General features: G+C 47.6%; 1 protein-coding gene across 2 annotated transcripts in view; it reads left to right on the top strand.

Annotated features, from left to right (window-relative positions):
• The window catches only part of USP7 (ubiquitin specific peptidase 7), a 1528604-nt gene that overhangs the window by 306251 nt on the left and 1209626 nt on the right, over nt 1-12727 (top strand). For both annotated transcript variants that reach the window (XM_086941365.1, XM_086941366.1), the window contains exon 4: nt 7514-7652. In XM_086941365.1, coding sequence (XP_086797491.1) covers nt 7514-7652 — 139 coding nt within the window. The remainder of the gene's footprint in view (nt 1-7513; nt 7653-12727) is intronic.

The following is a 12727-nucleotide window of genomic DNA, read 5'->3' as shown; positions in this document are numbered from 1 at the left end:
TATCACCTTCTGCGGGACAACAATCTAACAATGGAGTCGATTCCCATGTGCACTCAACGAAAAGGAGTCACCGACCTCGTGACTGGAAAAGACTCCTTCGAAAAAAACAGTGCAAACATCCGTACCCAATACTAGATGGCAGACTATGCAAAGCATGTGAATCTACAGCTCTACATGCCAAGAACAGATGCATACTGGGTAAGTAGCATTCTGATAGGTGCATCTGCCAGTGGATTCCTCACCTTGTGAATATCCCTTGCGCAGCAGCCAATCGGAAACTTTTGTAGCTCTACACGCTGGCGAGGTCATGGACGACTTCAGAGGGTACGACTCCCCTGCGACCCCTCTTATTCACTGGATCCATAATAGGGCCTTGTCGGCGTGATGACGTCAGTTCCCTTTTTTCCGCGCCGTCGACGCCAACGGTTTTTTTGGACTCTACGTAGTTACTTTGTATATCTAGCCGGCGTGGGCCTATTATGGTGTCGGTGACGTCAGCGGAGTCGCGCGTGATGCCATGCCTCTATGATGTCGTCCGCGCGAAGCTGCAAAAAGAATTTCCGAATGTTGCTCACGCAAGGGGACATTAACAAGGTGAGGAATCCACAGGCAGATACTGTATCTTCCAGAAAAAGCGTTACAGACAGAAACTTGTTCTTTTCCTTCTGTCTTGGTGGTACGCAGTTGCCTGAGTCAGATGGGCTGCCATTGAAATTGCCTCTGAATTGTGTTTGGGTATGTGGGGGAATGTTTCTGAACGAAATCCTGTTTCTCTGACTCCTAAATGTTTGCTCTTGTAGAAGCAGGATGAACTAAATGTTGCTGAGTTAATTCCCTTCAGTTGATCCACAAGGTTCTACAAATCTATAGGGCTAGGACTCTACTCTTGTTAATCTATTATCTAAAAAAAGCAAGGGGGTCTGTACTAATCTGCATCAGTTGCATCCATATAATTCATTGCAGCTGGCTCTTGCATTTTTCAATGCAATCCCTGTTTTTTAAGCCGGGTTAGTGGGTTTACCCAGTTCTCGTAAAATAGAAGAGTTGGTGGAAAATTCCTTTTAGATCCTCTCAGAAGTGCCATTTGAGATTAACACAAAGCTATAAACATAATGCATGTGTTAAGCCTCTGAAAGACAACTAATCTAAGGGTGCAAAAAGTTCCTCCCTACAACCCTTTTGTTACTAGAGGACCAGTGGTGAGGACATTACGTCATGGTGCAGTCCCTTAAGGACTTGGGCATACCTAGTAACAAAGATTGTCTTGGAGGCTGAGGCTGTGCTCTAAGATCGAAAGTCTGACATGGAGGGATCAGTCTTCATTGAAAAACAAGGTGGTGTTGAAAGACAGTAAAGTATAATTGAAATGCAGAAATGAAATGATTGCACTCCTACGATGCCACATAACTTAAATGAGACCGATACAAATGTTGTGGAGTCGAAGACCCTGAAACAGTCCTAGAAATTGAAAAACTGGCAGTTGAAGAATAAGGCAAGGCAAAAATCTGAAATCTCTTCTCTTCCACAGCATAGGTTTTATATCACACTTCTAAGGTTTACTCCTCAATTAATTTGTAATTTTTATTGTATGTTCATACAAACTGCAGTGAAGTTAAGCAATCTGATGCAGTCATAATGTGTTTGTTTGTATTTTATGAACTGATATTGTACTGATGTATATTTGAATCTTTATTTGTGTGTATATTACATTTTATTTGTATGCATGCCGTTATTAGCTTTGAGCTGAATACTTTTTCCGGTGTGACTTCCTAGGAGTCCTTGATTAAGATGTTTTGCTCTGTTGGAGCACAGTGTATAAATGTAGGGCAAGACAAAAGCAAAATAGATTAAAAAGAAGTGAATAACGTTGGAGTTACTGTAAATTTGTATATTAAATTCAGTGCATCTGTGGTTTGGGAAGTCGTAAACTCTGCCCTAGTTGCAGTCCCTAATCCCACACCCTTGGAAAATCAAGTGCCCTACCCACAGTAGTCTTTCATAATGTGAACTAAAGGCACCATTAAACTAGGGGAATTGAAATAGTTAAGCTGCTAGAGGAGCTACAGAAAATTGTTGGACAGTTAACTCCACACTTAATATGAAAGGGCTTGCAAACTGCATCTCAAATTATCTTGACTGGTTTGAAGATGCATAGCATGATGAACGCCCCAGACAGTATTGGCTTTATCAGTAGGCCTTGAGTGCTGTCTCCTGGTCATGGTGTTACCAGGACTGGCCAGTTATGAACTTCAGCTTCTGGACTTGACCTCCGCTAATTCATCCGAGAGCTTTGTACACTAAATCTGAATGAAACCTGTAGTGATAGATTCCTTACCGTAGAATTACCCCCAGGCGTCACACCGGATCCGGAAAGTTTTTTCATCAGCAGTACCCTTGCACATCGGTAGGCGTCGTAGTGCGGCTCTGCGTGCGTCGTTGGCGTTGGGATGACTTCGCTGGAGCTACTTGGACGCGCCCATGCGCGCTGATGTCCGTTCTTTATTTTTCACCCAGCAGGTGCGGATCCGGGAAGAGCAAGTACCCCCAGTCAATTTTTGACTGAGTTTTTCGAAGACTTTTAGCTCATCTTTTCGAGTTGATAGACTCCTGGTGTCGTAGGGATGCCCGGGTTCAAGAACTGTGGGGACCGTCACCACATGATGTCGGTGGCGGATCCACACCGCATGTGTCTCTACTGCCTGGGGCGCGAGCACGACCCCGAGTCGTGCCCTGGCTGCCAGGCCATGGCGCCAAAGACTTTGCTGAAGCTGTCCCAAAAGTTGCTTGAAGCCCGGCAGTCTGCTCCATGCCGTTCGAGGTCCCGGTCCCGTTGAGGTCGAGGGACCAGTCGTGGAGTTGACACCATCATTCTTCTGGATCCAAGTCATCGCACTCTGAGTCAGGTAAGTCGAAGCATTCCAAGAAGTTAAAGCAGCATAGTCGCTCTGCGATTTCCCCTCACCCGACGCGGCTGAGGGTGCTGGTGGTGCCACCCCAGCGGCTCCTGCGCAGCCTGTGATGTGGCCCCCAGTCTACCCCCCATCCGGAGGAGACGCCTGCTCAGGTGCAAGAGTTTCTTGCTGCCATGGTCACTCTTTGGGCAGTCTGGCCCCGCTGGTACGCCTGCGGGCCCAGACTGGGGGGTACTGCTTTGCCAGCTCCAGCCCGATTCCGCAAGCCCCCCATTGATTCGGGAACGGTCCATGATCGTCGCCAGTTGACCTAGTGACACCTCCACCGACTATCTCCCCGGCATCGCTTCTGACTTGGCCCGCTCCTCGGGATGACTTCCCCAGGTTCAGCCCCGATCGGGTGCCTGATCGGCGTCACCCGACAGAGAAACAGACAGGCACTTTTATGCCCTATGTCCCTCCTCCTTATTTTTTTTTTTTTTTTTTTTTATTTTTGAAAACCTTTATTGTGCATAAAGAGAATTAACATATACGGGCCTACAACCATCCGGCCGGCCACGAAGAATCATTTAGCACAACAGCATACGATACGACGACTCAGCATACAGCAGTACAGCAAACATTGAAAGGAAGGAAGGCTGAAGGACATATCAGCGCCGAGTCACAGGATAATTGCAGGTTAAATTTTAAATTTTTTGTATGCGACTATCAGAGACAGGTCGTAGTGTTCCGTACAGTGAAAAAATTAAGAGCAAAGACCATGCAGGTGGGACATGGCGGTGCCAACTATATCAAGCAAGTCAGTGAATCATAAACAAGGCCCCGCCAGGCAGTATGGTTACGCAATAGATTCGCCACAGAGAAGTAACTATGACCCAGTCACAGCACCACTGTCACCCTACACCCAGCACTACCAACATGGATAAAAATAAACTACAGAGAAGAACAAAACAGGTCCCATAGAAATTAATAAAAAAATGAAATATAACCCCCCACCCTACACACATGCAGAGGCTATGGCCTACCCCCCCCCTAGCAGCGTGTCTGTCGCCCCATAAACCCGAAATTCAGGCAGAAAGAAAAGTCGGAAGAGAGAAGAAAGCACAGCTGGAAATGCAGAAGAAAGAAAAAAGGAGACAAAAGGAAAAGGAAAAAAGGAAAATAAAAGTCCACTCTTGGATACAGGGAGGGGGAAAAGACAAGCTAATCCGCCACCCCCCAGAGAAAAAGGTGAGGGGAGGAGCCCACTTAACATCAGAGCTCCCGGGACCCCAGCCATCCAATACACCCTACACTGAGACCGCCCAATCTGGAAGCGCCAGCATTACATTAAATTGCTACAAATGGAGGGATGGAAGAGACAGTACACGTTTTGCGCACTCAACACGTACAGGAGCAGGTCCCAACCCCATTCCGCCCATACCGGGAATCCTAGCATCTAAATCGCAAGCGACCAATATACCATGGCCCCCGCCCAATCCTCGCTCCAGCCAGGGAAAAACCGAGATGGCCACTACAGGAGATTCTGAGACAAAGGGAGTGAGAGTGGGCGACATCCTGCACAGGCCACCCCCTGTCCCACTAATCGTTGTTGGCGAGGCAGACACCCCTAAAAATCAAACCGAGCCGACAGCTCATTCAATATCAGGATTGGCAAGCGGGGCGCCGACCGTGTCGCAAACAGGATTGCAAAAAAGGGAAGGAGGCGCTAAGAGCGGGGGCCCAACGATACCAGTCAAATCCCAGCCAGCTGAAGAATCACTTGCATCCCACGCACTGTCCACCCCTTTTCCCCACCCAGCATTCGGAGCCCGATCCACATTAGGCAAGGGATCAGCGCTGCAAACACACAGTCTAGCCCTGACCCGATTTCGGACATTCCATAATACACAGCCCGCCATGCCTGTCGTCCCCCACTACAACAAAGAAACAAGATGGGAGCAGAAGGGAAGGGGGAGGTGCACTGATGCAAAATGGAAGACACCACCTACTCAACAAAGCTGTCCCAAAGTTGCTCGAAGAAATCAAGTACATTAGGGGGTACAATGGGGAGGAAGGCGGGGGTTCCAATAGGAAAGTTTGCAGGGGGACAAGGAGTAGAATAGTCAGCAGTTCCACCTCCAGCATGTGCTGCGATTCCAGCGAAACAGTAGCCGATTGTGGGAACAATGTATCCTCAGCACAGTCGACATGTAGCAGTCTACAGACACCAGGAGTGGCGGGGCGGATCATAGTCTCACTCGAAATCCTCGGTGAAGCAGTGGCATGGACAGGATCCCTCACGGTAGCGACCTGTCCGTGTTGGGAGCAGTCTCTCCGGAGCTGTATCAGGTCCAGGGCGATGTCGTCGAACTTGTTGCACAGTTCTCCGGCGTCACGTCGTAGTGTCGCCCTTAGGTCTCTGAGGGCAAGCAGGACATCTCTGCAGGTCGGGGCAGGCATTATGCCCCCTTCGCGCCCCTCGGTGGAAAGCCCAGGCAAGTCAATACCCGGAGCGGCCGTGGCAGCACTGTTAAGGGGCAATGGCGGACGGTCTCCTTTGTCCCGCGAGTCCACAGGGACTTCCATTGCGCCCGCCATCCAGGCACCGAAACAGGGGGGGGAGCGAGGTGCTAGCCAGCAATTATTCCGTCCGCCACCACCGCGAAGTGCTACGCAGCGGCGGCCGCGAGGTGCCCTCTGTGACTGAGCCAGGCGGTGCGGGTGAACAGCAGGCAGCGATGCACGGGCAAGTCCCGAAATGGATTCGAGTCTTCCTCTCTTGACTCGGGACAACGGAGCAGGAGCGCCGCGCGGCGTTTACCACTGTACGGCGCCCGGAAAGCTGACTTCACCGTCCCAGGGAGGGCAGCCCCTACCAGGATGCGGGCGCCCCTCGGGCGGGCAGCACGTCAGCACTCCATCGAGGTGCGGCGGGGAGCGCCGGGACAATGGCGTCGGGACCGGCACCGGGATAACTCAGCCCTCCGGACAAACTGAGAGTCCGGACAAGCACGGGCGAGGTCAGCACGCCGTCTCCGTCCGGGCAGCCGATGAGGCAGGCAGGATAGCAGGCAGGATCATTCGAAGGGGCACAAGGACTGGCGGAGCCGGGAGCTCACACGTCCGCTCCGGTCGCCATCTTGGCTCCTCCCCCCTCCTCCTTATTTTGAGCCTGTACCACAGACTTCGGAGGAAGGGGAGGACTGGGAGGAGTCTGAGGACCCTCTAGCACAGGACTGTGCTTAATGATCCGGACTGGGCAGAGGATTTGGGGGAGGCCAGTGGTCTTGACACCTCGCCTGACCTTGGGATGCTGTCTCCTACTGTGGCTACGGAGGAGGGAGCCAGTTAAAAAGTGGTGTTGCGTAGGGCAGCTGAGACTCTCTGCCTCGAACTCCCTACGGACTAATCTCCTGCGGTCGGTGAACACCGCATGCCTCTTGGGCCCTCATACCCACTCTGGGACACGGTTGTGCAGGTGCTGCCTAACTGCCCGAAGGAGTCCCAGGTAGTTTTTCCCAGGCGATTGTGGCCTGGAGAGACACAGCAAAGTTCACCATACATTGTGGGCTAGACACCGCCCACTCACTAGGCAGGTCGATTTCCACGAAGGTAGTTGAGAACTGGCTTCTCAGGGGATGTCCAGAACACACTGATGGACATGCCCTTTGATGTCATTCGCCTTGTTGGCCATAAGGCAGATAGTGCGTTGGACTGCTTCAAGGACTCCCGGGCTACAGCCGAGTCATTGGGCCTGTCGGGCGCGCGGCCTCCTCCGCCTTCTGCTTTTCGTTCCTTTCGTGGCCACGGAAGGGGCGCCCCACAGCGTTTGCAGAGCCACAGACCACATCAGCAACTACCTCAGCATGGTCGTGGGAACCGTCGAGGCGGTTCAGGGGACCAGCGGGCGGGTCTGTCCACTTCCACCCCCGCGGCATCCTCTGTGTCTGGATCCAGTCTGATGCCTGGGGGTATTTCTAAGGTAAGGAATTTATCACTACTAATGTTTATTACAGATATATCGTTACCAAAGGATTTTACCTATCTTGATGACAAAACAAGTCTAGGCTCTAGAATGGAGCCAGGCTAACTGTTAAATGAAAGTGATGAGATTTGGAGAGACAGCTTGACGGAAGCTTGCCATGGAACCATATATTAAATAGCCACACTTAATAATCAAACTATTATATCATAACCAACGTCTTCAAAACTCAGATGGCTTGGACAGTTTTGCGTTAGATTTATCTGTGTAGGTTGATGTTCTTGAAAGTAACCCGGAATCTATTGTACCCACAACTGCTTATTGTTGCTATTCATTTTTGAACTGCATATTCCTCTACTTCCATTTTACATCTAAGTATTCATTGAAAATAAAGTCTTTTTCGCTACAGTTTTGTGCATATTTTCAAGTGTTTAATGTTTAAAATGTTTTACTTTCTCCTTCGTTTGATCATTGCATATGTTCGTGACTTGACTCTGTAATTTAAAAAATATTGTAATGTCGGAGACCTGATGGCAGGATTTTTTTTAAATAAAAACATTAAACTTTTGATTTTGTATTGTCCTTATGACTGTTATGTAACCAAACATTTAACCAAAATGTTAATTACAATCCTCAGGTCCTGGTCCTGTCATGCCCAAGCAGTGCTGAAGATAATAAATTACAAAGATGATGAAAAATCATTCAGTCGTCGAATAAGTCATCTATTTTTCCACAAGGAAAATGATTGGGGCTTCTCCAATTTTATGCAGTGGAGTGTAAGTTATCTTAAAATTAAATTTGCTGATTTTTATTTCACATTTTTGTTAACAATTTTTTCACTGTATTGTTTTACTGCATCATGGGTATATTCATTAAAGTAAAATGTTAGAATAATTTCCAGCCGGATGCGTGCATTCTGGAGCACTTTTTTCCATATATGTTCCTTATTAACCTACAGGGTGCAGGTATCTTAAGTCGAGCAGCACCTTTCAGAAACCTATCCAAGGCAAGATTGGCCTGAAACTTACACTGCCAAACTCCAGAGATGTCCATTTAATGACTTCATTACAGCATCTGTCCAAAAATAGACCTCTGTCATTATGCTTATAGGGTGCCATGATGCATTCTACTGCAGTTGACTCCCAAAGTCAGTAGGTGAGAGAGCAGTTAATCCCCAAGATAGTAACAGCCGGATTGGTGAAAGAGTTGTTTAGGACTAAAGTGAATATTTGTATGAGCATTAAAACTAAGCATTTCATATGAGTTGTAATGACGTCAGTAGTCCTAAACTTTGCAATGGTAAGCTAAGCTTTCACTGACTCTTGTTCTGGAGAAACAAACTGTATGAAAGATTGAGGATTGTCGAGAATGCTCTGATTTCACAAACAGATTTCTAATAGTGGCTTGACCAACTAAGGTCACCTTACTTATCTGAATCAAGGCAGTACTTGCTCATGTATGCACTAATCTTCAAATGACCGATCAGTGAATGTTTCCAAGGGGCACATTTCCGAGCCAAGCTGTGCTGGCTACCTTGCACCTGAGAAGAATCCACTTTTGCTTTTTTTGGAAATGTGCTTAATATCTGATTGCTAAGTCATGGATATGCATACCACAATCTGGTGGCTCCTGAATCCACATGGTGGTAGATTCGTATATAGGTAGACTTTGTCAATTTGCTAGATATCTAGTCGCAGAATCTTTAAAATATCCCATGTGTCAGACTAGATCCAGAAGACTTTTGCTTGAGCAGCACCTTTGCATGCTGGTAGTTAGCGTCGGTTGGTTCTGCGTGACATTGGCGTTGTCCACACTGGAAGTGACATTCGCATCACCTATATATGTGCCACCTCTGCGCGCTGATGTGAGCTTTTCTTTGTCAGCTAGCGCATATCCGTGAAGAGGTACCCTCCCACATTGACAGTTTTTTGTCTTTTTTACTTTTTGTTTATTAATTTTGGTGTGCAGGTTTTTCCTCAATGTCAAAGAAGACTTTGAATTTAAGCTGTGCGGCCCTGTCATTGTGCCATGTAGGTGACTGATCCGCACCTAATTTGTCTCTGATCCCTGGAGCGCAACGTTGTGCTCAGACTGCCTGGTCATCGCTCCAAAGTCCTTGGAAGAAACCGTCTCTAAAACTGCTTGCCACCCAAAGTTTGACTCCATGCCATTAACCCTGGCAGTTTCGTTCCCGGTCGAAAGGAAGGTGTGGGCACTGCGCTGGGAGACCTAATTCCTGTCCTCCACTCTTAAGTCATCTGGGCGGTCAGGTAAGAGACATAAACACGAAGTCGACATGTGCTTAAACTTCTCCCCGTCTATTGGCCTTCTTAACTGAGGACTCCGATCTAGGCCCCATACTGCATAACCCGCACTTGGGTCAGCTCGGAGTTTCCATGCCTTTCCAGGAGCCGGGGTGACCCCCTGTAGGAAAGTGGCTCTGCATATACTGTTCCCAAATAAGTACAGTGTGTACAGACCCTAGAGGTTATTTGTAGAGCATTTGTTATACACCCTCAGTCAGCAAATGGTCTCCCACACACAAGAACTGAACTCTAGGCCAATTGTTTTGTATCAAAAGGTAAAATAGTTTTTTTTTTCTCTTCAATTAGATTTCTTCACCCTTTTTTCTCTTCAGGATGTCTGAAAAGAAAGCTTTATTCAAAGCCTGTACTACTTGCTCAAAGAAAAGACTTTATGTGGTGGATAAGCATAAAGATTGTATTTATTGCTTATACCCAGACCACAAAGCCACTGAGTGCAAGATCTGTAGGACCTTCTCAACTAAGACTGAGAGACCGGGAAGTAAGACTTCTGACTTGGCTACAGAAAATGAAATCTCGGAAAGAGGTTCTGTCCAGTGATAGTGAGGATTCCTCCTCAGCAACTTCTTCGAGGAGGTCTACAAAAAGGGGTAGGTTTTCCACTTTTACTTCAGCCGAACATCCTGCTAAAGCCTCTCATAAGACCTCTGAAAGGTCTAAAAGGCTTAGTCCCAAAAATCTCCTCACCACCCAAAGGAGAAAGAGGGACATCTTCCTGAGGTATCGAATGGAAAAAAGGCATGTCAAGGCCTTTCTATTGCCTCTTCGGCATCAGAACAGGAGAAGATCTTTAAGAAACCTTAGAGTACGCCTCAGGAAGCGAAAGGAGAAAAGAAAATTTGTCCTTTGGTGACAATCTCCTGAGGTACGTCGACGACTACGTCAAAGGCTCAAGTGGTTTCGCTTTCTGTTCCGTCGACTGGCCAGTCATAGAGACCTTCGCTGACTACCTCCTCAACGACATTACATCCGACGAGACCGCCGTCGACTGTGATGTCGCCGACTATAGTTTCGACGGCGACGAGAATGATGACATAGATGGCTACGGCGCCGACGATCCAGACGTCGACCTCATTGACTGTACCGTTGGCGATCAGCCCTCTGTCAACGATTACTCCGCTGTCGACTACGCTTCCAGCCGTGACGATTCCCTCGTCGACGACCGCCGACTATCAAAAAAGTAAAAATTTCCATCAGGAAAAGACTAATAAGACCGGAAATGACATCACCCCGTAGGTTAACACCATTGCCTCCATCTCTTCTGCTGGAGGAGGAATATTCTGATGAAGAAAGTCCATATCGGGATGCATATAGTCCTTCACAACTTCAAGTGAAATATCAGGACTCTGATTCAGATGATTTCTTTCATCAACATCATCCAGAATCTCAACTCTCAGGTGTCACATCAGCAAACATCTGGCCAAGGTATGGTGGCCATGCCGTCTTCATTAATAAACAACCTGCAGTTGATGTTATTAGATTATAAGAGGAGGTTCCCATCTCAGACCTCCGAAACAATTCAGCCTCCTCCGCCAGCTTAATCTACTCCTGTAGCATCAATCTCTCAGAGGCAAAGTGAACAGCCTGTGACCGAAGGAGATGATGTGATTACAGTGCCTGATGTTGATGACTCTTCAGATGAGGACCAAGATATAGAACATGTTAAAAATCCTGACACAGAATGGGATGATAGTTATCCTAGATCCGGCATCACCATCTCCGGACCCTGTGGATTCACCTTCAGTGGTCATAGGGGCTTCCATATCATTATAGAAAGGGCTTCTAAACGATTTGGCTTTCCTGTTCCTGTCTTACAATCAGACTGTTTTCTCTATGATTTAAAGAGCCCTACAAGAAATCGATCCGTTCCATACCAATAGTAGAACATGTTTGGAATGAGGGAAAGAAAGTGATGCAGTCTCCAGCTACAGTAACTTCGGTTCTACTGTGGCTGGAGAAGAAATGAAAGGCCCCAGATGAGTCCTGCATGTCATTTTGGCCAGTCTAAACCAGACTGTTATTTCCCAGGCGGCCCAAAGAAAATCAAGGAACCCGACGGCACCCCTGACTGCACCGCCAGACAGAGAAGGCAGACGCTTGGATAATGTAGGGAAGAGATTCTCTTCTATGTCTAGCCTCCTGGTTAGGGCCTAGAACGCACTCACAATTTTGGGAAGATATGATCGCCAAATGTGGTGCGATCTCTCTCCATTCATTAAACAGCTTCCAGAGAGTGCCAAGATGGAAGCGAGAGATTATAGAAGATGGGGAAAGATCTTCATCGGAAATTATAGATTGTGCAATGGACATTGCTACAACGTTTTTTTGTGCCTTAGCGGGATCAGCGGTCCTGAGGCATCAAGGTTTGCGTAGATGTACCTGGTTTCGCCCAGAGGTACAGAATAAAACCCTGGAACTGCCTTTTGATAAAGACAAGCTGTTTGGCAAGCATGTAGATGACGCTTTGCAGGACATTGAAAAGGACACCGAAACAGCAAAATCCTTGTGCACGCTTCAATACCGAAAGGTGCCTTTCCAGGGTACAAGAGGCAAAGGATTCTCTACTGATAGGGGAGGCGATCAGCAACGATACTCCTCCTATTCGCAATCCTCTCAATCATTCAAGCCTCAGTACGCTCAGTGGCAAAATCTATCGGTGTCTTTCTCTAGCCAATCTTCCAGAGGTTGACCGGGGCGTCTGGGTAGAGATGCCTCTAAACGCCAATAGCTGCTTCCTGGCTTTGCCTACTGGTCCTTCACCTCTTGTTCCACAGATAGGGGGAAGGATTACAAATGTTATCGATTGCTGGAAGATCATAACCGATCAGTGGGTCCTACAGATCGTTCAATTTGGCCACACATTAGAATTCCAAAACCTACCACCTCCAAGAGCCCCTCGCACCACAGAATCAAAACATCTGCACCTTCTCTGCCTCGAAGTCTCTCATTTACTCACTAAGGGAGCGATAGAACCAGTGCCACTCTCGCAAAGAGGAAAAGGATTTTTTTCCAGATTTTTTCTCATTCAGAAGACAGAAGAAAAGTGGTGCCCTATCTTAGATCTGAGGGAGCTAAACACCTATCTCATAAAACTCTCCTTTCGAATGATCTCTCTTCAAGACGTCTTAAGTCTTCTAAACCCAGGGGATTACATGGCAACACTTGTTCTCCGGGATGCATATTTCCACTTTATGATTCATCCAGCTTACAGGAAATTCTTACGCTTCACAGTAGCTAAGAGGCACTTTCAGTTCAAGGTCCTGCCCTTCGGGCTCAGATCCGCTCCTGGGATTTTCACAAAGGTATTGGCTCCGGTAGCAGCATTTTCAAGGAAACAATCGCTAGAAGTTTTCCCTTACCTAGACGATTGGTTGATAAAGGCACCGTCTTTTCAGACAACGTCAAAGGCAGTCAAGAATTGCATTCAACTTTTCAGATGCCTTGGTTTGCGTCTCAACAAGGACAAGTCAGTCGTTGTTCCATCGAGAAGGGCCAAGTTCCTGGGCTCCATTCTGGATACAAAGAAT

The sequence above is a fragment of the Lissotriton vulgaris genome, chromosome 10 (genome assembly GCF_964263255.1).
Source record: "Lissotriton vulgaris chromosome 10, aLisVul1.2, whole genome shotgun sequence".
NCBI classification, from domain to species: Eukaryota; Metazoa; Chordata; class Amphibia; order Caudata; family Salamandridae; genus Lissotriton; species Lissotriton vulgaris.
Note: the sequence above shows the minus strand (reverse complement) of the source record. Positions and strands in the feature narration are given on the sequence as shown.